Source organism: Hemitrygon akajei, unplaced genomic scaffold (genome assembly GCF_048418815.1).
Source record: "Hemitrygon akajei unplaced genomic scaffold, sHemAka1.3 Scf000163, whole genome shotgun sequence".
Lineage (NCBI taxonomy): Eukaryota > Metazoa > Chordata > Chondrichthyes > Myliobatiformes > Dasyatidae > Hemitrygon > Hemitrygon akajei.
Genome location: NW_027332049.1, coordinates 994,447 through 1,021,748, shown reverse-complemented (window position 1 = coordinate 1,021,748; position 27,302 = coordinate 994,447). Strand labels below are relative to the sequence as shown.

Here is a 27,302-nt window from a genome sequence, read left to right as displayed (position 1 = left end):
AGGTCGAGTGTACGAGACAGTACACTGTTAAATGCAAACCCCTGAACAGTGTTGATGATCAGAGGGATCTCAGACTCCAAGTTCATCGCTCCCTGAAAGAGACTGCACAGATTGATCGGGTGGTTAAGAAGGCAAATGGCATGGTTGTCTTTATTAGTTGAAGCTTTGAGTTCAAAAGTCGGGAAGTTGTGTTGCAGCTGTTACGAGCCTGCGGTTGTACTGTGACTGTTTCTTTAAGAGCGCCGGCGTGAGGAGGCGGGACTATGACGTCAGTCACAGACTGACAGCGCTAACTGTGGATTAATCATGAGAGAGAGAGAGAGAGAGAGAGAGAGAGAGAGAGAGAGAGAGAAAGTTGATCACTTCAGTTTGTCGCAGCTGGGGCTTGGAACTCTCCTGTGCCACAAGAGTGGGTTGATCATCGGTACAGGGAACCACAACGAATGTGTGTGGCTGTCACTTCGTATAATCCATAGGAGTGGATTGTGGAATATCTTGGGGGACCGCTTGTGTTAACCATTGCCAGGGTATGTTGTGTGGCAACCCCGGTAGACGGTATTCCTGTGACAGGTCACTTTCGTTGATAACTCGTATATGGACGGATTCAACGGATAAGATCTTCGTTGACGGTTATTTTGAAGTAACGGCCTTTTCTCTACGTTTCACCCTGGATCACAAATATCTCTCTCCCATCATTTATTCCGTGGATTACTGAACTTTCCTACTTTACCATCTCAAGACTCTGAGCTTTGTTGCCTCAGGCTCGATAGTTTGAGAGTTATATTTACACAAAACACTGTTACCTTTCCTTTATTTCGTTAACTTACTGTAAGTAGATGCTAAAAAGAAATGGTTTAACATTAAAACCAGACTCCAGTGTGAACTCTATTGCTGCTGGTTCGTTTCTCAAACGTTACAGTTCGTGACACAGCTTTATAAAACAAGTTAGGCCACATCTGGAATATTTCATAGTTCTGGGCGCCCCCATTCTTGGAAGGATGTCGGGGCTTTGGAGAGGGTGTGGAAGAGGTTTACCAGGATATTGCCTGGATTAGAGGGCATGAGCTATAACGAGAGGTTGGACAAACTTGTGTTGTTTTCTCCAGAGCGGCGCAGGCTGGGGTGAGGTTGGATGGACATTTATAAGATTACGAGGGGAGTAGATACAGTGAACAGACGATATAATTTTCCTGCGGGTTGAAATGTCTGACACATTTAGGGTGAGAGGCGATGTGAACGGCAAGTTTGCTTCTTTACAGAGTGATGAGGAGCTGGATCTTACTCTGGGGGTGTGAGACCCCACGGGTCACGTGATATCGTTTGCCCCTCCCATTTAACCGCAGATGGGCAGTATCTGGCCGTCTGCGTCCGAGGCCCCGCCCTCCTAATGACGCAACAATTACTTCGCGCATGCTCACAGTCTACAGGCGGGCGGTGTGCTCGCTTTCACAGCGCTGAAGTACATCAGCTCCCGGATCGGCAAAGGGTTCCCGCCTCCTGGGTGGGGAGCCGGGGGTCGGGATCACTGTCTGCGGGCCGAAGATATCACTTTCCCATCGGTGAGTACTGAGTCCGATCCCGAGTGAGGAGATCCGATGTTAGCCATGAGCTCCGAACCGAGGGCCAATTTCTCATTTAGTACCCAGTTATCTGGGCTCGTCAGAAATGTGTCGGCTTCACTGAATCTGCATTGAGCGATCCAAAACCAGGAGCCCAGGCTGCCTATTTCCGCGGAATTGAAACGGACGTCCCGCGAACAGGTCACGTGAGGCTGTGCGCCGCAGATCTGCTCCGCCTTTCCCTTTGTGACGCACGGTCACGTGGTGTGTGCCCACAGTCTCCGGATGAATGGTGATGCGGGATGGTGGGGGAAGTGGAGGGATGTATGGTGAAGTAAACCTACCGAATGCTGAAAAGCCTGGATACAGTGGACATGGAAAGTTTGCGATTGACAGCACGGTGTCAGAGTAAAGATGCTTCCCTTTAAAACTGAGATGAGAAAAATTTCTTCAGCCAAAAGATGGCTGATTTGTGGAATTTGTTGCCACAGAGGATGGTTGAGGCTGCCATTTGGGTATATTTATGACAGAGATTAATATACTCATGATTGCTAAGTCGCTTCAGGGTTACAGGAGCAAGGCAGGAATATGGTGTTGGAATAAATCTCAGCCATGGTTGAGTGGTGGAGCAGACTCGATGGATCGAATCACCTAATTCTGTCCCTACATCTTATGTCTTACAATGACTGAATGATGACTCCTTCCTATCCCATATCAGGTTTTGTGACGTGTCAGGGACAGATTTGTTCACTGAGATCGTTATATTTGTCTTCAATGTTTAGATTTCAGAGAGCAGAAATATTTTGTTCTCCTTTGTATTGTTAACATGGTTCGTTATCTCTCATGTTAAAGTTACACCTGCGGTGAGAGATTGATTGGAAGAAAAGCCCACAACTGGAAGCAAACCACGACTGAAGATGAGGGAACAGCAACACGTGAATCAGCCCGAGGATTGAGAGAACCAACTGGAGAGAAACCCTTCTGAGTCAGAGTTTCCATTGATTCAGTCAGGAGAAAGTTTGGTGAGTCTCATTTACTCAAATACTGGTCCTTTAGACATCACAGAACAGTACAAAGGAAGGTAGGGAATAATTGGAGTGAGACTGAATATGCCCAGAAATACCAGTTATGCCTCTATCAGACCCAGTTGCAATCACTCCAGATCTGCTAATGTGCTGTCAGTAGCACGGCTCTTTAAACTCACACACATTCCCTCAGTGTTTGCACATTTGAAGAGCTTGCATCTTCTGAAGTAGCTTTTGGTTGGTTCTGAGTGTAGAGAGGGAAAGAGGGGTGTTTATATTTATTATCTTGCAAAAAGAAGTAATTGTTTGCAATTACTTGCTGCAAACTCACTACCCATACCCCGTACATTCTCAACCAGATTAATAGCACAGATGACAAGTAGCAATGGGTGTTACCCTGGGGAGCTCCACGCGGCACGGGCCTTGACTCCAATAAACAGCCTCCCATCATCACCATCTGCTTCCTACCATCGAGCTGTTCCCAGACTCTGGGCTCTGTGACAAACACAATGGTAGCAGCAAGATTAGACAGTGATTAATATAAAGAGAGATTTGTTACTTCCTGAAAGCTGTCTGATGCAATGGACCAGATCCTCCCTTGCTCACAACGTGATCTGCCCTAGGACCCATCCTCCCGGGTCACACTGTGTCCGATAACCCACATCCCCAACCTCCCTCCACCAGCCAGTAGCCCCACAACTTTCCCACCATTTACCCCACACCCGTACACATCAACAGATTCATGTCACCAACATCCTCTCTCACAGCTTGGGGAACCACAACTAACTGATCCTGCATTCCAGGCCCAGACTGTCCAGACGTCTGTCTCTATCCCGACCCTTTCCCCCGCAACCGACCTTCGATTTAGGTTGTCACGTAACCTGTAACCGGGTAACCAAACCAGCAGAAATGGAATGATACGTTGGAGTCTGGTGGTACTGTAACTAAAGGTGTTTATTAGTAAACTAAGTAATACAGTATCCAAAATGCAAATATATATATATACGACAGGTTAGCAATGATAAGTGTAGAAGTGTAGGAATACGAATCAAAACCGAGTTCTATCGTAGTCAAGGGGTAAATGAATAGTCTTAGGATAATGCAGAGTTCAGTTCAGTTCAGTTTGGGTTAAGGTAGTTGCTGTTGTGACGTTGGAGAGAGAGAGAGAGAGCGAACGAGAGATGAGCGGAATCAGCAGGCAAACCTTCCGTTGTCTTCTTGTTCCTTTGACCTGTTGTGGTCATCGATTATGACCCTTCCGTTCCCGGCTAGACCGTTCTTCAGTGCTGGACTTGTCACCCAGGCGAGGATGGACACACACACAAGCCCCCACTGGCCTGCCTTCACACACTGTGAGCTTTGGACCGATTCCCCCGAATCGATCCTCCAAGCCCCCACCTTCCTGTGGGTGCACAACACTTGTTCAGTTTCCAGTGGCGTGTCTGCCTGTGTCTCAGCAGACTCGTCTTTTATCTCCCCAGCCGGGGTTCCAGCCATCCATCAGCTGATCATGTCCATCAAACTGGCCACTCCCTCCTGTCTCAGCAGGCACCTGGCATCACTCTGCTGTGTCAGCAAGGATTCACACAAGCAGGCAAAGTCCTTGGGAGTAAAGTCAACAATCAGCGAAGAAGCCATAATTTTAAATCCTTGTGTCTCTCTCATTATCAGCATGTGCAGCATGGTGCCTCTCCCCTTCTTTATCTCTTCCTCTCGTTAGCAGCATAGTTCACGGGGGGCCAACTCTGGACCCCATCTCCCCATGGTTTTCTCATCACACATAACAATGTAAACCCAAGATCAGCTCCTTTCTCATCGCCACCCAACCAGGCTCAGAGCTCGTGTGTGGCACCTTGTCAAAGGTCTGAAAATCCAAGTGCACAATATCAACCAATTGTCATTTGTCTACCCTGCTTATTATTTCTCAAAGCATTCCACCAAGTTCATCGGGCAAGATTTTCCCTTGAGGAAACAATGCTGACTCTGGCCTATTTTATCTTGTGCCTCCAAGTACCCTGAACTTACATCCTTAACAATCGACTCCAACATCTTTCAAACCACTGTCAGACTAAGTGGCCTATAGTTTCCTTTCTTCTGCTCTCTCATTTCTTGAAGAGTGGAGTCACTTTTGCAATGTTCCAGTCTTCCAGAACCATTCCTCAATTTAGTGATTCTTGAAGGATCATTAGTAATGCCTCCACAATCTCTCCAGCCACCTCTTTCAGAACTGTGGGTGTAAACCATCTGGTCCAGGTGACTTATCTGCCTTCAGATCTTCAGTTTCCAAAGAACCTTCTCTCTTGTTGTGGTAACTTCTGTACAGGTCCCACCTTCCCTAGGAGAGAGCCACAGAACCAAAAATCCTATCCTCTCCCCTTCCCTCCCCCCTCCACATGCCTGATGTCATGCATGGGTTTGCTACACCGGGGTCTGACATCATGTGTGTGGTACCTTACATATGTGGGTTTTTCTTGTGGTTGTGCAGTTTAATCTTTATTCCGTTCAGACAAGGGAGTGAGATCCAGTGTCACGTCCTCTCATTGTGGGCGGGCATTTTTTCATTCACTCCATTCCACTGTTATAACTTGCCGAAGTGCAGCCAATGTTTCGAGGTATATATCCCTATTAATGCAAGAAGGAAGCTGAGGAATTCCTGAGGAATTCCTGAGGAATAATCAGTTTGCTTATAACAGCAGAATGGAAAATGTCCCTAGGCCTGGTGGTACGTTTTCTGTTTTTGTGTTTTCATTTATCTTCGACCCGATGGGTGGTTGAGAATTGAGAATGTCTGGTCTGGAGTTCTGGGAATCTTTAATTCTGTTGCCTGATTTACTGAGGCAGCAGGAAGTATAGAGCGAGTCCATGGAGGGGAGGCTTGTTTCCATGATGTGCTCAGCGAAGTCCACAGTTCTCTGCTATTTCTTGAAGTCAGCAGAAGAGAGTAGCCACACAAAGGTGTGATGTATCCGCATGGGAAACTTTTTATGGTGTAAACTTCAATTCGCCGGATCAATAACCACACCACAATCAGTTCATTATATTTTTCACGAGTTCACTTTATTCTTTTCCATGAATCATGGGAAGTTCACATCTGCAAATGTGCCGGGCTGTCCGTACCACTTTCTACAGGTTCCTCTGATTGAGGGAAGTACAGTTCCCGTACCAGGCAGTGATCCAGCCAGTCAAGATGCTCTCAATTGTCTCCCTGTAGAAATCTCTTAGGATTTGGGGCCCATACCAAACTTCTTCAACCATCTGAGGTGAAAAACACAGCTGGTATGTACAGACCATTTGAGATCCTTGGTGATGTTTATGTTGAGGAACTTAAAGCTGTTCACCATCTTAACCCCAGGTCCATTGACGTCAATAGGGGTTAGTCTGCCTCCATTCCTCCTGTCCTCCACAACCAGCTCCTTTGGTTTTGAGCCAATGAGGGAGAGTTTGTTCAGACCAGTCAGATGTTGTTCAGACCTCAGATAGAGTCAGCAATCAAATGGTTGAACATGGTGCGATGAAAGGGCTGAGCTGTGTATATCACAATGCAAGAAGCATCGTAGGAAAGCCAGATGAGCTCAGGACAGGGAATTATGATATTGTATCCATTCTTGGGACTTGGTTGCACCCAACAGTCTGAGGGATTTAGAGGAACAAATTTCCAGAGAGATCGCACGCCATGCCAAGTAACAACGGTTGATTCAGTAAGTGATTTTAACTTTCCAGATATTGTCTGTGACTTCCATGCTGTAAAAAGACTAGATGGGGTAGAGTTTGTCAAATGTGCCCTTACTCAGTCGGTAGGATTCCCGACGTAGAAGTGTGCAGGAAGCTGTTAGGAAATGATCCAGAGCTGGTGACAGAAGTTAGTGATCATAATGCCAGGAGATTCAAAGTAAATATGGAAAAAGAGAGGTCTGGATCACGGGTTGAGATTCTCAATTGGAGAAAGGTCATTTCTGTGATATCAGAAAAGATCTGACAAGTGTGGTTTGGGACAGGCTGTTTTCTGGAAAAGGAGTACTTGGTAAGTGGGAGGCCTTCAGAAGTGAAATTTTGAGGATGTAGAGCGTGTATGTGCCTGCCAAAATAAAGGTTGAATGGTAAGTGGTGCAGGGAACCTGGGTTTTTAAGAGATATTGAGGCCCTGGATATGTTGTTCCTCTAAATGCCTCAGACTGTTGGGTGCTACCAAGACTCATTAATGACTACAATATCATGATTCCATGCACTGAGCTCATCTGACTTTTTCTAGTTGTCTTTTGTTGGTTTCCAAAAGCTTCCCAATAGTTTTTGCTCTTTTGTTTGCCCTCTCTTTGGCTTTTATGTTGGCTTTGGCTTCTCATTTTAGCCACAGTTGTGTCCTCCTGCCTTTCCAATGCTTTCACTTCCTCGGATGTATCGATCACTCAGCTCCCGAATTGCTCCCAGAAACTCCAGCCATTGCTGCTCCGTTGTCACTCCTACCTTTTCCCTTCCAAACAAGTTTGTCCAGTTTCTCTGTCACAGAAACCTACAGAAGTTCAGTAGGGAAACAGGCTACTTGGCCCATCTAGTCAATGCTGAAAAAGCATTTAAGCTGTCTAATGCAACTACCTGCACTGGGACCATCGCCCTCCATACCCCTACCATCCAGGCTCCCATCCAAACTTCTTTAAAATGGTGAAACTGAGCTCATATTCATCACTCATGCTGACATCTCATTCCACACTCTCACAACTATTTCAGTGAAGAGCTTTTCTACATGCTGCCATTAAATTTTCACCTTCGCCACTTACCCATGATCCTCTGGTTATCATCGCATCCAACCTCAGTGGAAAATGCTGCTTGCATTTACCCTATCTGTACCCTAATAATTTTGTATACTTCTAACAAAACCTCAAAGCAATGTATGATTCCCTTGTTTATGTTTAGAGCATATTTTAGGTGAAAAGATGATGAGGGGCATTCATCGTGTGTATCGCCAGAGGCTTTTTCCCCCAGGTCTAAAGTGGCTAACACAAGGGGCATAGTTTTAAGGTGCTTGGAAATAGATACTGAGGGGATGTCAGGGGTTAGTTTTTAGAGAGTGGTTGGTGTGTGGAATGAGTACCGGCTATTTGTGTGAGAGTGTTTCAGTTACTGTGGGGCCAGGCACCCATGCAGCTCAGTGGGAACAGGGAATAATACCAACGGAGAGAGTCAAAATGAGCCAGGTCACAGATTGGAAACGGCAGAAATGCCCCATTCTCATAGAGACAGGAGGAGCATTAGAGAATTTGATGGTCATTCCAGATACTAGCACTGTGCCCAGTTAGAAGATGACTTCTCTCTTCAATTTGGGTTGAACTTCACTGTAACGGTGTGAAGCCATATCACACCTTGACGAGTCAAGTGATCTCATCTGAAATGTTGTCCTACACCCATTGATGGATTTAGTAAATCTTTTTACAGGTTGAAAATGATGAGGAATTTGTCGACTGGAATCTCAAGCAGATCACGCCAGTTTTGCTGTCTCTGACCAGATATTTACGAAGTGGAGCAAGGGATTCACTTCATCTTCCTTCCTGTTCAGACTGTGGGGAGAGATTCACTCGATCATCTGACCGACTTCTGCGCCCGTTATTTACAAGGGGGAACCCATTCACCTGCTCAGACAGTGGGAATGGATTCAGTTGGTCATCTCAACTGAAGGTACATCAGCGAGTTCACACTGGGACAAGTCCATTCACCTGTTCTGTGTGTGAGAAGGGATTCAGTCAGTCATCCCACCTGTGGACACACCAGTCAGTTCACACTGGGCAGAGGCGGGTCATCTGCTGAATTTGTGGGGAAAAATCCACTCGGTCATCTGACATAATGGCTCACCAGTGAGTTCACACCGGGGACAGGCCGTTCACTTGCTCAGACTGTGGGAGGGGATTCACTTGCCCATCTGACCTAATGGCTCATCTGCAAGGTCACACCGGGGACAGGCCGTTCACCTGCTCGGACTGTGGGAAGGGATTCACTTGCCCATCTGACCTAATGGCTCATCTGCGAGTTCATACTGGGGACAGGCCGTTCACCTGCTCGGACTGTGGGAAGGGATTCACTCGGTCATCCCAACTGAATGTACATCAGCGAGTTCACACTGGGGAGAGGCCGTTCTCCTGCTCAGACTGTGGGAGGGGATTCACTCAGTCATCCCATCTGAAGGTACACCAGCGAGTTCACACTGGGGAGAGGCCGTTCACCTGCTCAAACTGTGGGAAGGGATTCACTTGCTCATCCCAACTGAAGGTACATCAGCGAGTTCACACTGGTGAGCGGCCGTTCACCTGCTCAGACTGTGGGATGGGATTCACTAGCTCATCTAAACTGAAAATACATCAGCGAGTTCACACTGGGGAGAGGCCGTTCACCTGCTCAGACTGTGGGAAGGGATTCACTTGCTCATCTGACCTAATGGCACACCAGCGAGTTCACACTGGGGAGAGGCCGTTCACTTGCTCGGACTGTGGGAAGGGATTCCCTTGCTCATCCGAACTGATGGTACATCAGCGAGTTCACACTGGGGAGAGGCCGTTCACTTGCTCGGACTGTGGGAAGGGATTCCCTTGCTCATCCGAACTGATGGTACATCAGCGAGTTCACACTGGGGAGAGGCCGTTCACCTGCTCTGACTGTGGGAAGGGATTCACTCGGTTGTCTCAACTGAAGGTACATCAGCGAGTTCACACTGGGGAGAGGCCATTCATCTGCTCAGACTGTGGGAAGGGATTCCCTTGCTCATTGCAACTGACGGTACATCAGCGAGTTCACACTGGGGAGAGGCCGTTCACCTGCTCAGACTGTGGGAGGGGATTCACTTCCTCATCTAACCTGAAGGTACATCAGCGAGTTCACACTGGAGAGCGGCCGTTCACCTGCTCAGACTGTGGGAAGGGATTCACTCGGTCATCTGACCTCATGGTACACCAGCTAGTTCACACTGGGGAGAGGCCGTTCTCCTGCTTAGACTGTGGGAAGGGATTCACTCGGTCATCTCAACTGAAGGTACATCAGAGAGTTCACACTGGAGAGAGGCCATTCACCTGCTCATACTGTGGGACAGGATTCACTCAGTCATCCTCCCTAATGAAACACCAGCGAGTTCACACCGGGGAGCGGCCGTTCACCTGCTCGGACTGTGGGAAGGGATTTATTTGCTCATCTAACCTGAAGACACATCAGCAAGTTCACACAGGAGAGAGGCCATTCACCTGCTCAGACTGTGGGAAGGGATTCATTCGGTCATCTTACCTGATGGCTCACCAACGAGTTCACACAAGGGAGAGGCCGTTCACCTGCTCAGACTGTGGGAAGAGATTCCCTTGCTCATCTCAACTGAAGATACATCAGCGAGTTCACACTGGGGAGAGGCCGTTCACCTGCTCGGACTGTGGGAAGGGATTCCCTTGCTCATCTCAACTGAAGATACATCAGCGAGTTCACACTGGGGAGAGGCCATTCACCTGCTCAGACTGTGGGAAGGGATTCCCTTGCTCATCCCAACTGAGGGTACATCAGCGAGGTCACACTGGCGAGAGGCCGTTCACCTGCTCAGACTGTGGGAAGGGATTCACTCAGTCATCTGAACTGAAGGTACATCAGCGAGTTCACACTGGGGAGAGGCCATTCACCTGCTCAAACTGTGGGAAGGGATTCACTTGCTCATCTCAACTGAAGGTACATCAGAGAGTTCACACTGGCGAGAGGCCATTCACCTGCTCAGACTGTGGGAAGGGATTCACTTGCTCATCCCAACTGAGGGTACATCAGCGAGTTCACACTGGGGAGAGGCCGTTCACCTGCTCAGACTGTGGGAAGGGATTCACTTGCTCATCCCAACTGAAGGTACATCAGCGAGTTCACACTGGAGAGAGGCCGTTCACCTGCTCAGACTGTGGGAAGGGATTCACTTGCTCATCCCAACTGAGGGTACATCAGAGAGTTCACACTGGGGAGAGGCCGTTCACCTGCTCAGACTGTGGGAAGGGGTTCACTCAGTCATCTCAACTGAAGGTACATCAGCGAGTTCACACCAGGGAGCAGCCGTTCACCTGCTCGGAATGCGGGAAGGGATTCACTTGGTCATCTCAACTACAGAGACACCAGCGAGTTCACAGTGGGTAGAGGCCAATCACCTGCTCAGACTTTGGGAAGAGATTCTCTCAGCCAAATCAGCCAAATGTGCATCATTGACTTCAAACTGGAGAGTCTGTTCACCTGCTGCGATTGTGGGAAGCGATTCCCTCGGTCATCTCGGCTTATGTAACTCTCGCTTCAGCTAGCAGCTTAATGTAGGGGGTGATAGCCCCACAGCCCGGCCAAACTTGTGAAATCTTGTTTGGGTGGATGCTGTGTGATGTGTCACCTGTTACAGATCAGTTCCCCAAAATTACAAACAGTACACAATATGCGATTAAACGATTGAGCTTTATAATTCTGACTTTGACTACAGGATTAGGTAAGTAAACAAAGAAAAATGGCCCGCTCTCTCCATTCGTGTCTTCTCATCTATCCCTAGCGAAAGACCATAAATTCTCTCTTCCAGACTCACAAGAAAGAACGTTTCTCTCGTTGGATAGCCCCGCATTCCAAAACCCTGTTATCTCTAGTCTTAACCTAAACATTGCTGCTGCAGAGAAACTATTACCTCAGCAGTGAAACATTACAGAGAGGCCATTACATGAGCAGTGAAACATTGCAGCATGTTACACTTGTGACACACTGGTGGGTTCACACTGGGGAGAAAGTTTCAATAAGCTGCATGCTGGATATTTGTCCATCACCGTTGCTGAATGCAATTTCGAGAGTGACTGTCGGTGCTGGACTCTGCAATTATTGCTACTGCTCACCACACCCAGTTCTGCACCCTGGTCACTGGGAGTGGGAGGAGTTTCTTCTTTCACCTTTAATGGGACTGGTGTTTAATATTCTGGATCTGAGACAAATAAATCAGTTTATTTTAAACTCTGTCTCTGGTACTTAACTGAATTTCTAACACACCTAGTGTACAGTAGAGAGTCAACTCTGGCCAGCTGGACCCTGCCAGTGATTCTGTTCCATGACAGTCCTTTTAAATCCTCCCCTGTACAGCCAAAGTTGGCCTCAGGAGAAATCTTCCCAGACAGATCTCTGGGAATTCTTTGGTGAAATAAGAAAAGTGGTGGGTGTTGTTTATTTGGATTTTCAGATGGTTCTGAACAAGGTGCTGCAGCTGAAACTGCTTAACAAGACTCCAGCTCATGGTATTTGATGTCTCTGTGCTGTTCCCGCTGGAGTTTCGAATTATGGGCGGATTTCCTGAATACTGTAAAGCCAAGATAGAGAGGATATGGAGAGGATGTTTCCCATAGTACGTAGCCCAGGACTAGGGGTACACCCTCAGACTACAGGGAAATCAATTCATAAGGAAGATGAGGAGGAAGTCTTATGATATTATGTTTATTCAACATGGCCATGACTGATCTATTCTTCTATGCCCATCCCTCTCTATCTCCACCTCAAATGTACCCAGTCAGCTGCCTACACTCAGCTCGATAGACACTTCACTGATATTAAATGAATTTACATGGAAGATTTAGAATTTTAGAAATTTCCATATGTCTCCATTTAAAATGAGTGGCCCTTTTTGATCCCTGTCAGTTGCTCTCTCACTGATCATCATGTCCCTTTCCCTTGTATATCTCCCCCCTCTCAATCCCTGGTTTCTATCCCAGTTCAACTCCCCATCTCACTTCCCTCCCATATTCCCGCCAGTCTCTCTCTTCCGTCATTCTCTCCCACGCCTCCTTCTGCCCCCTCACTCGCTCCCCGTTTATTTCTTACCCACATCCATCTCACTCTTCCCGCCATTCTCTCCCCTCACTGGTTGTTGCCACCGTCTCTCTCCCCTCTGTTTCTCGCCTCCAACATTTGTAGATATGTTTGTAGATAATTGGGCCTTGTTCCAGGGAAGGTGGGATCTGTTCCGAAGGGACGGTTTACACCTGAACTGGAGTGGTACTAACATTCTTGCAGGGAAGTTTGCTAGAGCTTCGGGGAGGGGGGTTTAAACTAAATTTGTAGGGGGCGGGGATCCAGAATGTGAGAGAGGATAGCGAGATGAAGAATAAAGGACAGGTGGGGACTACACGGTTCCGGAATATTAAGTGTGTAGTAGAGGAAGGTGGGGCGGAACAAGTGATAAGGAGGACTCGTGTAAACAGGGATGGTTTGACGGAACATGGAGTTAGATGTGTTGAAAGAATAAGTAAATGTAGGAAGGACAACAAAATTCTAGGGGCGTATAGCCCGATGGGAGTTTGGGGAGCTGGGTTAAGCACAATAGGCAGCGATTCAAACAGAGAGAGGAGAAATGGGTTAAAAATTCTATATCTGAATGCACGAAGTGTCAGGAATAAGGCGGATGAGCTTGAAGCCCAGGTGCGAATGGGTAACTATGATGTTGTTGGGATAACGGAGACATGGCTGCAGGGAGATCAGACCTGGGAAATGAATGTACAAGGGTATACGTGCTATCGTAGGGACAGAAATGTGGGCAGAGGGGGTGGGGTGGCCCTGTTGGTGAGGAATTAGATTCAGTCCTTTGCAAGGGGGGACATAGGGTCAGGAGAAGTAGAGTCTGTGTGGATAGAACTGAGGAACAGTAAGGGCAAAAGGACCCAAATGGGTGTTGTCTACAGGCCACCAAACAGTAGCATGGATATTGGGTTCAAGTTGAATAGGGAGTTAACATTGGCATGTGGCAAAGGTAATGTCGCAGTAGTTATGGGGTGATTTCAACATGCAGGTGAACTGGGAGAATCAGGTTGGTGCTGGACCACAGGATAGGGAGTTTGTAGAGTGCCTACGGGATGCATTCTTGGAACAGCTTGTACGAGAGCCGACCAGGGGCAAGACTATTCTGGATTTAGTGTTATGTAATGAACAGGATTTGATAAGCGATCTCGCAGTAAAAGAGCCATTAGGAGGTAGTGATCACAATATGATAAGCTTTTATCTGCAATTTGAGAAGGATAAGGGCAGCTCGGAGGTGTCAGTGTTGCAGATGAACAGGGGAAACTATGGAGCCATGAGGGAGGAGCTGGCCAAAGTTGACTGGACGGATAGCCTAGCAGAAAAGACAGTGGAATAGCAATGGCAGGTATTCTTGGGACAAATGCACAAGGTGCAAAATCAGTTCATCCCCCAGAGAAGGAAGGATTCAAAGGGGAGAAAGTGGCCTCAGTGGTTGACAAAGGAAGTCAGAGACTGCATAGCATTAAAAAAAAGGAAATATGACAGAGCTAAGGTGAGTGGGAGGACAGCTGATTGGGAAGGTTTTAAGGAACAACAGAACTTAACTAAAAAGACAATACGGGGAGAAAAAATGAGGTATGAACGCAAGCTAGCCAGGAATATAAAGGAAGACAGCAAAAGCTTTTTTAGGTATGTGAAGAGAAAGAAGATAGTTAAGAACAATATTGGGCCCTTGAAGAATGAATTGGGTGAAATTGTTATGGGAAACAGAAATGGCAGAAGAATTTAATGAGTACTTTAGATCTGTTTTCACTAAGGAAGACACAAGCAATCTCCCAGATGTATGGATGGGCCAAGGACATAGGGTAACAGAGGAAATGAAACAGATTGACATTCGGAAGGAAATGGTGATGAGAAGACTGATGGGACTGAAGGCTGACAAATCCCCAGGTCCAGATGGTCTGCACCCTAGGGTACTAAGAAGGTGGCTCTGGAAATTGCGGATGCATTGGTAATCATTTTCCAATGTTCCTTGGATTCAGGATCAGTTCCTGAGGATTGGAGAATGGCTAATGTTATCCCACTTTTTAAGAAAGGAGGGAGGGAGAAAACAGAACTATCGACCTGTCAGCCTGACATCGGTGGTGGGAGAGGTGCTGGAGTCCATTATTAAGGATGAAATAGTGGCATATCTAGATAGCAGTGATAGGATTGGGCCGAGCCAGCATGGATTTACCAAGGGTAAATCATGCTTGACTAATCTGTTGGAGTTTTTCGAGGATGTAACCAGGAAGTTAGACGGGGGAGATCCAGTGGATGTAGAGTACCTCGATTTTCAGAAGGCATTTGATAAGGTCCCACATAGAAGACTGGTGGGTAAAATCAAAGCTCAGGGCATCGGGGGGAAGGCATTGACATGGATAGAAAACTGGTTGGCAGATAGAAAGCAAAGGGTAACGGTGAATTGGTGTTTCTCAGAATGGCAGGTGGTGACTAGTGGGGTGCCACAGGGCTCGGTATTGGGACCACAGCTGTTTATCATTTATGTTAACGATTTGGATGAAGGGATAGAAAATAACATCAGCAAATTTGCTGATGATATTAAGCTGGGTGGCAGTGTGACATGTGATGAGGATGTTAGGAGAATTCAGGGTGACTTGGATAGGGTGGGTGAGTGGGCAGATACTTGGCAGATGGCGTTTAATGTGAATAAGTGTGAGGTTATCCACTTTGGGAGTAAGAACAGGATGGCAGATTATTATCTGAACGGTGTAGAGTTGGGTAAGGGAGTAATACAAAGAGATCTCGGAGTCCTTGTTCTTCAGTCACTGAAGGTGAATGAGCAAGTGCAGCAGGCAGTGAAGAAGGCTAATGGAATGTTGGCCTTTATTACAAAGGGAATTGAGTATAAGAGCAAGGAAATCCTCTTGCATTTGTACAGAGCCCTGGTGAGACCACACCTGGAGTATTGTGTACAGTATTGGTCTCCAGGGTTAAGGAAGGACATCCTGGCTGTAGAGGAAGTGCAGCGTAGATTCACGAGGTTAATTTCTGGGATGTCTGGACTGTCTTACGCAGAGATTTAGTGAGACTGGGCTTGTACATGCTGGAATTAAGGAGATTGAGCGGGGATCTGATTGAAACATATAAGATTATTAAGGAATTGGACAAGATAGAGGCAGGAAATATGTTCCAGATGCTGGGAGAGTCCAGTACCAGAGGGCATGGTTTGAGAATAAGGGGTAGGTCATTTAGGACAGAGTTAAGGAAAAACGTCTTCTCCCAGAGAGTTGTGGGGGTCTGGAATACACTGCCTCGGAAGGTAGTGGAGGCCAATTCTCTGGATGCTTTCAAGAAGGAGCTAGATAGGTATCTTATGGATAGGGGAATCAAGGGATATGGGGACAAGCCAGGAACCGGGTATTAATAGGAATTGATCATCCATGATCTCAAAATAGCGGTGCAGGCTCGAAGGGCCGAATGGTCTACTTCTGCACCTATTGTCTATAACACTTCCCTGCCAGCTCTCCTCAGTCTGTCTCACTAACACTCCTACAGTCTCTCGATTCTCTCTCCCTCTTTTTCACAACCACCACTCATCCTGTTCTCTCCTCCCTCCAACCCTCCCTCCCCCTCTTTCTCTACCTCTCCCTCTCCCACTTCCTCTATCTCTCAGTCACTTTCTCTCCCTCCTCTGCTTCATCCAACTCCAAACGCCAGTATGTTCCGATGTCACCAAGGCTACTTATCTTGTCGATGTCACTGTCGCATATTGAAAGGGACGGGTTGCTATCCTGCAGTGAGCACGGGCTGAGATTCAGTGTCGGGGTGGGTGTGTGGTTTGCAGACAGAAAGGGGAGAAGAGAGGTGAGAGTGAGCGGAAGTTGGGGTGACTGGAGTAGGAGAGGGAGGTGAGGAAGTGGGAGAGGATGTGTTAGGATAAGAGGGGAGAGGAGGAAAGGGAGAGTGAGAAGACGGAGGAGAGGAGCAGAGAGGAAGGAAATGAAAGCTCAGACCAGAAAGATGAAGAAATGATCACAATAGAACAGTTATTCCCTCTGGGGTGGTTACATGGCCTAAGATGGCTTTAGGAGCAAATAACACTCGCCAGGCTGACATTAAAGAATCTTGGTGGGGCGATAAGCCGCCTCTAACTTAAGGCATCAGATCTGACCGACCATTAGTAGAGCAGGCACTTCCAAAAAAGGTCGTGGCGCTGGGACACAGGAAGAAGCATCTGCAGGCCTTGACCATTCGTCATCACAACGCGTCTGACACTTGGCGATCTCGTCCGACCTTACCACCCTAGCAGATGTTGTTGCAGATGCATAAATTAGCGACGGGGGTACTGGACTGTTCTCGACTCGCGGCACTGGGGCTAAAGTAGGTTGGGAAACTCTGCTAAAGAGGATTGAGTTAACCAATGGATGAGCATAACCGTCCACGGGTGAGATCCACCATCTGAGCAGACAAGGTGTCAATGTGAAGCGTCTGAGGACAGGCTCAAAACTGGAGATCTCTTCTCAGAAGCTGAGTGGTTCCTTGTGTAAGCAGAGGACCAAGCAGTTGACACAAAAATAACAAAAATGCACTTTAAAAGAGTAACAAACTCAAGACGAAGTGTTGTGCCTCTCTCGGGCTCTGAAGCAGAATATGCAGTTTGATTGCTTACACAGTCGCCATCAAGTGGCAAGCATCATTCACCAAACTCTTACTTTAAGAGACGATCATGAAAGATACTATAGATGACTATAAATACAAGCCTGATCCAGTTTTAGAGTCAGAGACAAACAATTGCATTACTACTGATCTGTTATTAGAGATAGGGCAATACATGATCCCGTCCGGATATAATATCACAGGATAAACATGCAAATTAGATTTACTGAACAGATACAGGCATTCCGACACACACAGCACGTTGAAATAAATAATTGAAAAAACCTAAAATATGCTGATGTGAAAGAGGAAAATGAAAGTCTGCGATGCATGAACAAGGTATACATTGTCCCAGTTGTAATATATACGGCTGGTATCATCCCAAGTGTCTCCACATTAACATTAAACAATTAGACCTACAGGACAATAATGAACAACACTGGTAGAGTTTGACAATTCGTCGTAGTTCAGAGATAGGTTCTTTGTACACGTCCATGTGTCATGTTTTACCTGAGAGAAAAAAATTAAAAATATTAAACATGCGATTGTGCTGCAGTAAATACAAAAGCTTTCTCCACAACAGCTTTACCTGATACCAAGGACAAGTGCGAGGTTTACTGTAAGCTCGTTAGACTGTTGACTTTATTTTTTATTTCATCCTGATGCAAAAGACTTAAGTAACATATGAGATGCAATTTTGCTGATTAGGTTTTGAATGCCCTTGAATGCTCTCCCGCTTTATCATTATCGACAGGGTTGTGACGGCGACAGGGCCGGAATATGCTGGGCAAATAAACAGAAAAGGTAGGGTGAGATAGGAGGTGGACGTCGCGGGCTGAAGGTGTGAATGTGTGTTTGCCTGTGTTGTCCTCTCTCGGGCTCTAAACCAGTTTTAATCTCCCCGCTGCCATGTTCTTCAGTGACCGTCCATTCTGCAGTGTCCAGATGGAAATCACGGCAACGGAATCACGGAAGAGGTTAGATATTTTTATTTTTGTTGAATAATTGTCGTGTGCAGATATTTCACTGCGCTGACGAACTGCTCTCTAAACTTGGAATGAGTTGCCATAAATAATCATGTCTGTGCTGCACTTAATATGATCAGCATGTATCCTGTGTGTTGAAGAAATGTATTCCAAATCATTCTAATAATTCTGATCCAGTCCAGCAATGGTGTTATAAACAATTGGGCAACATCCACTGACCACAGGATGATGAAGCTCCCGGAGATGGTGAGAAGTAAGATCACAGACATCCTCCTGCTCTCCATCTCCGGGTCACTGCAGTTCTCCCCCTTGCCCTGACCTTTCAACCCTTTTGGACATGACTAGTCACCAAAATGTGTCTGACTGTCAGGTTGTTGAACAATGGTATTAACACGAACGGGAATAATGACGTTAGAACAGTCATATCCCACCCACCCGGGATCCGTATAGTATCCCGTCTTTGGAATGCAATCTCTGGGTATAGTGTCAATCACTTTCACAGGTTGCAATATAAGAAGTAGGGCACATGTTTCAAACAGACCAGAACACTGGTTGTTATCAGAACCACAGACGCAGTTTTCCCGGTACAATACTTTACTCTCCACCTCTGGAAACAGATGACGACAAACCGATTAAAGGTAAAGCTGACAGTGGACCAGACAGAGGAGTCTGTGGCTGTCTCTGTCAGGGCAGCAATCACACTGCATACGGGGGTGATGGCCTGGAAAGTCCCAGGGAAGTAATAATAACTGAGCGGCCACAGTATCACCACCAAGACAACGGTCAATAGATCCACCGCTGTCATGGCCACCAGGTAGCGAGTGGTGCAGGTGGAGTGGCCGCACATTCCCCGGGACAGGATCACAGTCGCCACTAAATTGATTTGGGGGGAGGGGGGGGGGAGGTAACAGCAGAAGGAATCAATGAATTACTCTCTCAGGCTCTGTGAGACTCTGTGCAGAGATAAGCTGTAAAGAGAGAACAATCAAACCTGGCGGGAGCTCAATACTGGAGGTTTAAAAGGCGTAAATCGTGCTTCGCAGTCTGAGCAATGGTGCGCAAGCAGGGAGAAAGGTTACATACTCGGTACTGCAAGAGGAGCAGGATTTGGGAATGAGGCACTGTCAACTGATCGCCAAGGGAGCTTTACGACCGATGTGTAAAGTTTGGATACCTCGGCACTTCCTTCATATCCTGGCACTCATCGCATGTCGCTACGCCCCGCTGCCTCTGAGGTTGTCCATTTACAACGTTCAAAGTTCGTAGCACATTTACTTCCTCTGTTCGCAGGCGTCCATCTCCTTTTCGACTCCCGTTTGTCACCTGCCCTCGCCGGCCCAGCTGGGCTCGCTGTTTTTAAATTCTGCAAATACACTTGGATGCGGTTCCTTCAAACTACGACAACGGATCAGATCAGGAAGTTCCCATTTTCTTTTTTTTTTAGCACATTCTTCCTGACCTGCTCCAAATTACAGAAGCATTATTCCAAATGGTTCGATGTTTATTTTTCCCGACCAGAGTATTGCATGTACATTACCCCGTCAGGCACCTAACAGACACCTCTGGTTGGCGAAACCCCTCTTCACCGATAATAAGGTGTGGAAACAAACCCTTGTAAACGAAAACGCACAGCGACACGATTTGAATTTTCAAAACTCCCGATGGTCCGAGATTGAACACACAAGTGAATCTCACCAGGGTTTCGCTTTCCGCGTTCTCCTCAACCTTGTAGCATTTTTTCAAACACAACGCAATTACGTTCAATTTTAAATTAAAGCATCTTGAACTATTGGTGCGGGAAAAAAAAACGCCGTAGCCCTGGGTGGTGCCGAGCTCGCTGGAGAATTGGAGTTTACTTTGATAGCGGTTTTACCTTGATAAATCAAAGCTGCCTGTCATGTCCACAAAATGTATCCATCTCCCCGATCTTCCACTCTACATCTGTTTCAGTTAATGTTTGTTTTTTTGTTTCTTCTTTTCAGCCTTGTCTACTGATTAAACTGCAAGGAACCTTCTGACCGAACACAAGAGTTCTGTCACAATGACTGCACTACACTCACTAATACACCGGCATCACAACGCTGTCGGTGACTGAACGGGTCCAAAGACCGCGCACATTAAACTGCAAATATTAGTTTGCGTCTGTTCCTACCAGGGACACCAATAACGGCAACGATCAAGTAATATATCTTTCTCACACTGTAGATAGTTTCAGGCATTCCGGGTGTGATTCACCCTGTATTCGAGCTGCCCGCAGTCTCGCTGAAGAAACTCTGAGCTGATGAATCTCCACGGTCATCCATTTATACTCACTCTAGCACGCTGAGTATTCAATTGTACACAAGGCTGACGTGTTTTCCAACAGCTGGGGTAAAAATAAACATGATTTCATTCAGGTAAAATCCCAAGTATGATGAGGTATGGAGAGCTTCACACGAAATTGCAAAATCCCAAAGACGAAGAAATGCTGAATCGAGAATTCAGTGAATGCTGCCGTGAAAGTCTCTCAGTCTCACCTCTCGGTTTCATGATTCTTATTGTTGATCTTGTCCATTCCCAGACTCCATAGACTTTGTCTCGATTATAGATCCGCTCTGGGAAATTGTCTCAGTTATCGATCTTTCAATAGAAATATAAAAAAATATATGTTGTTTGTATGCTCCTGTAATATAGTGAGGAGCCTTGAAGTGATACCGCATCCAGACTTACGAAGATAATGAACGCACGAAAACCGTTAATCACAATAATCACAACACATACAACATGCTGAAAGAACTGAACGATTCAGCCAATATCTATGGAGATGAATAAACTGTCGACGTTTCCTACAGACATGCCTTCTTCAAGTTAATTAACACTGTGTCGAGTCCCTCAGCTCCAACAACAAAAAGCAGAATTTCCCAGTGGCCAACCATTTCAATTCCAATCCCCATTCCCAGTCCGAAATGTCGGCCCATTGTCTCCTTTTCTGCCACATTAGCACCCTCAGGTTGGAGGAGTAACCTGCATATATATTCCCTCTGTGGAGCCTCCAATCTTATGACATGAACAGAGACATCTCGGCTCTCCGGTGTTTTCCCTCACCCCTTTCCCTCTTATTCATTTCACCACATGGCGCCCTAGTCTTCTCTTCACCTGCCTATCACCGCCCTCCGGTCCGCTGCTACCTCCCTTTCTCTCGTGATCCACTCTATCCTATCAGATTCCTTCTTGTCCAGCTCTTTACGTTGTCCCATTATCACCCCTAGCCACACATCACCCCCCTATCCGACGCATCTGACTTCAGCTTCTACCTTCCCGTTTGTGCTCTTCCCGGCTCCACCCAACTTTCTTATTTTGGCGTCTTCCCTCGTTTTATTCCATCTTGAAACGTCAAATGTTTATTCATTTTGATTCATGCTCCCTGAGCTGATGAATTCCTCCAGCATTTTGTGTGAGCATAAAACTGATTGTAGTCTGTCACGTGATAAACCAGGTGCACTCAAAGTTTGCATCGATAAGAAGTAAATAATTCCATTGGTGCAACTACTTAAACTGTCAGAGTCTCTGCATTCATTACATTTGTACCAACACTGACAATTGTTTTGCAGATGCACTGAATTGGTAGTGTTGTTAACAGCATCTAGAGGTTAACCTTTAAGGTACCCTGTGTAAGGACTTTCAAGTCCCTTTGAATCTCTGCATTTTGAATACTCTCCTGATCTAAACAATAGCCTTCCTGTTTATTTCTTCCACTAAAGTGCATCACCATGCAATTCTCAAAATGTTATTTAAGTTGACACTTCTTTGCCATTCCATTAAACTATCCAAGTCTCCCTGTAGGCTCTGTGTTTCCTCAACACGACACACTCCTCCACCTTTGTATCATCAGCGGATTCAGCCACAAATTCAATAATCCCATAGTCCAAATTATTGATATACATTGTAAAACGGGGTCCCAATACCAACCTCTGTGGAATTCCACTGGTAATCGGTAGCCAGCCAGCATAGTATCCCTTTGTTTACTGCCAACCACCTAATGCCCCACCCGTGCTAATAACTCCCCTGTAATTCTATGAGCTCTTATCTTGGTAAGCAGAATCATTTGCGGAACCTTGTCAAAGACCTTCTGAAAATCCAAGTGCACCACATCTACTGCATCTCCTTAGTCTACCTTGCTCGTAATTTACTCCAAAAAGTGCAGTAGGTTAGTCAGGCAGGATTTTCCCTTCAGGAAACCGTGCTGACTTCAGCCTATCTTGTATGACGCCCCGGGATGTAATCTCATCCCTAAAAATCGATTCAAACAACTTCTCAACCACTAATGTCAGGCTAACAGGTCTATAGATTCCTTTCTGCTGTCTCCACCCTTCTTAAATAGTGGCATAATATTTGCAATTTTCAAGTACAATGTCACAATCTACCGATTCTTGAACGAACATTGTTAATGCCTCCCCAATCTCTCCAGCTATTGCATTCAGAACCCGAGGGTGCATTCTATCAGTTCGAGGAGATTTATTCACAGTCAGACCATTAAGCTTCCTGAGCACCTTCTCAGTCGTAATTTTCACTGCACAAACTTCACTTCTCACACACTCCTTCAGGTCTGTTACACTGTAGATGACTTCCACTGTGAAGACTGATGCAAAATACGCATTCGGTTCCTCTGCCATCTCTGCGACTCTCATTACAATATCTCCAGTGTCATTTTCTATTTGTGCTATACCTATCCTCAACTCTATTATTCTATTGTTGGAAGAACGTTTTGGTATCTTCTTTGATATTAGTCGCCGGCTTCCTTAAATAATTCATCGTTTCCTTCCTAAAAACCTTCTTAGTTTGCATCTGTAAGTTTTTAGAAGCTTCCCAATCGTCTATATTCCACGAGATTTGCCTTACTTATTTGCCCTCTCTTTTGCTTTTATTTTAGCTCTGAATTCCCTTGTCAGCCACAGTAGAGTCCGTCTTCCATTCAAAAATGTATTTTTTTCGAATATATCTGACTTATACTTACCGCATTTTTTCACGGAAACTGCAGCCTTTGCTGCTCTGCTGTCATTACTTTATTCCACTGAAATACCGACACATAAATAGTTTGTTACTCCTTCTCAAATTTCAAGGTGAACTCGATCCTATTGTGATAACTGTTTCCTAATGGTTCCTTACCTTAAGCTCTCTTATCACTTCAGGATCATTGCACAACACCTAATTAGCACAGCCGATCTCCTAGTAGATTCAACTGTTCTAAAAAGCCATCCCTTAGACATTCTACAGACTCTCTCTTTTCAGGTCCAGTATTGGCCTGGTTTTCCCAATCCACTTTCATGTTAAAATACATGAGGATTATCGTGACATTGCCCTTCTGACACACCTTTTCTATCTCCTATTGTAATTTTTAATCCACATCCCGGCTGCTGTTTGGAGGCCTGTATACAACTTCCATTAGGATACTTTTACCCTTTCCATTTCTTAACTCAACCTATAGAGACGCTACACCTTCCGATCCTATGTCATCCCTTTCTAATGATTTAACATAATTTCTTATACACAGGCTACACCACCCCGCCTACTAACCTATCATTCCGATACACCTTATATCCTTGAGCGCTCAGCTCTCAACGGTAGCCATCATTTAGCCAAGTTTCAGAGATGGCCACATCGTCATACTTGCCAACCTGTAGCTGAATTTCAAGATCGTCCATTTTATTTCTTATTTCGTCCATTCAAATGCAACACTTTCAGTACAGTATTTGTTGCTTTCTGATTTGACTGCACCACGCTTCTATAACACTGTAACTCATCGCAGTGACTGTGATTAAGCCTCATCTCCTGCCTTTCCTTTCCATCATCTCTGTTGCACGCTATCTCAGCTTTTCAGTATTCGAGAGCCTCCCTCAGTTTTTGTTCTGAACGGTATCGGATACAGTCCCAGAGATATCTAATGCTCCTCATGTGTTAACCCTGTCAGTCTCGGAATCATTTTTATGAGCCTCCCCGGACTCTGTCCAATTCCAGCACATTTTTCTTGAAATGAGTCCTTACACTGCTCACGAGTCCCCGTGATTTAACCAATGCCTGATAGTGACTCAATATTGTATCCTTATGAATAGTCCTCTCGTAATGAATGATGACATCACATTTACATAACTTTAAAGGTGCATGGCCAGAGTGGAGAGTAGGAGAGGCGATGGGCAGTGATTTTTTTTACTGGACGGAGAAATCGATATTCGTACCTTCAGGTTGAAGCTGCGCAGGTGGAATCTGATGTGTTTCTCTTCAACCCTGAGGCTGTCAATTTGAGCAACTCCAGCCATTGCTATTCTACCATCATCCCTGATAGTGTTCTCCCAACCTCCGCAGTCCCCCTCACTCCACTAATAATGATGACTTGTTGAGCCTTTCCCATCTCAAAGTGCAGGGTGAATTCTAATCTGTTGTGATCACTGCGTTAACATGTTTCCTTTACCATAAGCTCCCTAAACAAATTTGCTTCTTTGCACAACACCCAATACAGAATTAATTTTTCAGTAGTGGGCACAATTACAAGCTGTTCTCAAAGCATCTCATTGATAATTTCTAAACTCCCTCTCTCGAGATCAAGCAACAACCTGATTCTCATAATCTACCTCCACTCATCCCGCTCATGGACTGTTTGTCCCACTCCCGTCAGGGGGTAGACTGTGCAACATCCTCACCAGAACTACCAGCCTCTGGGACAGCTACTTCTCCCAAGCAGTAAGGCCGATGAATATCTCTACCCACTAGCCCACCCTTCCATACTGCCAAACACCTCTATTTCATAAATTCCTGTCTTCGCAGGCATCCTATACGAGTGTCACTTTATGGACATACAATCAATGCGTGCACAGTATAGAAGCTGTGGATATACATTTTTACTATTGTGTTTTGTATTGCATTGGAGACGAAGTAATAATTATTTCGATCTCATTTACACTTGTCTGCTGGAAATGGAATTAAACAACCTTGAATCTTGAATAAACATTTCAGCAGACTACAGTGTCACGTTTCTGTCTCTCAGTATTATTGCAGCAGAGTGCCACCTGGTGACAATGTAGTCCACAAATCAGGGGGTCCTGTTATTGTGGCATATCACAACAAAGTGACAGTGTGGTCCACCAAAGGGACAGGTTTACGGCTATAAGGAGGGGTGTAGTGGGCTGGAAGCCAATTCTGCAAGTGGATGAAGTGCTCGATCTGTCTCTAACTGCTCTCCTCACCACTCGTCAGGGTCCCAAACAGTCCTTCCATATGAGGCATCTTTTCAACATTCTGACTGTTGGGGTCATCTACTGTTTCCAGTTTTCCTGGTGTGGCCTCCTCGACATTAGTGAGATCCGATGTACTCTGTACTCCTGCACTGACTTATGCTTAATAAATGCGGGTGGGTGGGGTGTTAAATCTCACTGAACCCATCGAATGTGGGAAGGTCTAGATAGTGTGGATGAGGAGCGGACTTTTCGTATATTGGGGGTAAGCATAAAAGAGGACACAGACTCAAAACTGAGGAGCGACCTTTTAGAGTAGTTAAGCAGGATCTTATTTATTCAGAGAGCAGTTAATCTGAGAAATTCTCTGACACCGATGGCGGCAGGGGTCAAGTCTGTGGGCACATTTAAGGCAGATGCTAATAGCTTGTTGATCAGTCAGGGCATTATAGGATCTGCCGAGGAGGCAGGTGCATGGGGTTGAGTGAGAACCACGATCAGCCATGATAGAATGGTGCAGCAGAGTTGATGGGCTGATTGGCCTAATTCTGCTCCTACGTCTTACGGTCTTATACTGCTCGTGTCTTACACAGTGAAGATGGACACAAAATGCTTATTACATACGTTGGCTATTTCTTTGCTCTATTACTAACTGGCCAGCATCATCTTCCAGCGGTACATCAACTGTTGCCTCACTTTTACTCTTTATATATCTGAACAACTTTTGATACTTGATATTATTGACTCACTTACCTTAATTTTTCATCTTGTCTCTCCTGTGTGTTTTTTTTTATTCTGTTGGTTGTGTAAAAGCTTTCCAGTCCTCTAATTTACCACGATTTTCTTGCTCTATTATGTGGCACCGCTTTTGCTTTTATCAAAAACAGGAGAAAATCTACGGATGTTGGAATACATACAATGCAAACAAACAAGGCAATAAATGCAGAAAATGCCAGGAGAAACCAGACAGAATCCAACACATTCCAGGATCCTGCAACAGTTGAACTCAATCTGATTACTTACAAAAGTACAACCAAATGGCTAATCAATGATTAGATTATATGCAACTAAAAATTGATTGGGTATGCTAATGAAACCGAAAATGTAACTGAGATAAAATTATTATAAAAAATGCTGTACACTGGAGCTCGGTGGGCTTTCGGTGATAGGTTCATTGATTGCCTCAGCCTTTGTTTGCAAATAAAGGTTTAAATTTCTCGAGTAATTGTCTGCGTCTCGTGGTCATTTCAAGTCACCACGACAAAATTGGCGTCACGAACAGGATCGGAAAGAGACCCGCGAAAAAGATTCGACGGGTAGGGGCCGCTACCCAGTTCCTCGGGAGCACTCACAGAGCTAACAGAATTACGGGTGTACCCAGAAAAAAGATGAGCACTTTTTGCGACAATTTGGACTAAAATTCTGTTGGTTTTGGGGGTCTCGGGGACTCAGAGGTGTGCAGCAACTGCCGAAGGGTCTCTCCAATCCAAAGAATCTGGCAGAATTGGGGGTTTGACAGGAGGCTCAGAGGATTGATCGAGAACACTGCAGTGGGGGTAAGTACGAATAAGGTAATAAAAAGTTGAGTAAAGAAAATTCCACATGGTGTTGGTAAGTCCCTGTGGATACCGCTTCGCACAAAGCGAAGGGCTGAATGGGCAGGGAAAGGAAAAATAGAGAAAATCCCTGTGGATACCGCTTCGTATGAAATGAAGTGCTGAACGGGCAGGGAGAGTGAAGAAAATTCCACGTGGTGTTGGTTAATCCCTGTGGATACTGAACGGGCTGAACGGGCGGGGAGAGTGAAGAGAAACTTCTGTGAGTACTGCCTTAGGTTGAGGGCTGCTTGGACAGAACGGAATAGAAGGTAAGAAGAATTTGATAATTTGCTTGAACACTGGTAGAATAAACTGTAGGGCCAGGCGTGGAGATAGGATCGGGGAGGTATTTGAACTGTGAGATTTTAAAAAAAGAAATAATACCTAAGAGAAGTAGAGAATAGCATGGCGGAAGAAAAAGGAACAGCAGTAAACATACTGTGCAAGAAATTCCAGGTAGGCAGAGGTGAGATAATTGCAATTTCAGAGAAATGGGAAAAAAGAACCAAAAACCTGCGCACGAAATGGC

General features: G+C 45.8%; 1 protein-coding gene across 4 annotated transcripts; it reads left to right on the top strand.

Annotated features, from left to right (window-relative positions):
* The first annotated feature begins 1,413 nt into the window (after positions 1 to 1,413).
* Positions 1,414 to 26,180, top strand: LOC140724115 (uncharacterized). Of its 4 annotated transcripts, none has more exons than XR_012098039.1 (3): positions 1,414 to 1,559; positions 2,412 to 2,581; positions 26,063 to 26,180. XR_012098039.1 is itself a non-coding variant. In XM_073038599.1 (3 exons), exon 3 carries the CDS (start codon positions 8,501 to 8,503, stop codon positions 10,712 to 10,714), a length of 2,214 nt encoding a protein of 737 aa, XP_072894700.1. In that variant the 5' UTR covers positions 1,414 to 1,559; positions 2,412 to 2,581; positions 8,012 to 8,500; the 3' UTR covers positions 10,715 to 11,554. The 4 variants fall into 4 exon arrangements, 1 of the variants encoding a protein (XP_072894700.1); XR_012098037.1 differs by lacking the exon at positions 26,063 to 26,180 and adding an exon at positions 19,953 to 21,547; XR_012098038.1 differs by lacking the exon at positions 26,063 to 26,180 and adding an exon at positions 17,905 to 17,962.
* The last annotated feature ends 1,122 nt before the right edge of the window (positions 26,181 to 27,302 follow it).

Bases quoted from the DNA above. Each gene is read 5' to 3' on its own strand.
- LOC140724115 (XM_073038599.1), top strand. From the start codon at position 8,501: ATGGCTCATCTGCAAGGTCACACCGGGGACAGGCCGTTCACCTGCTCG.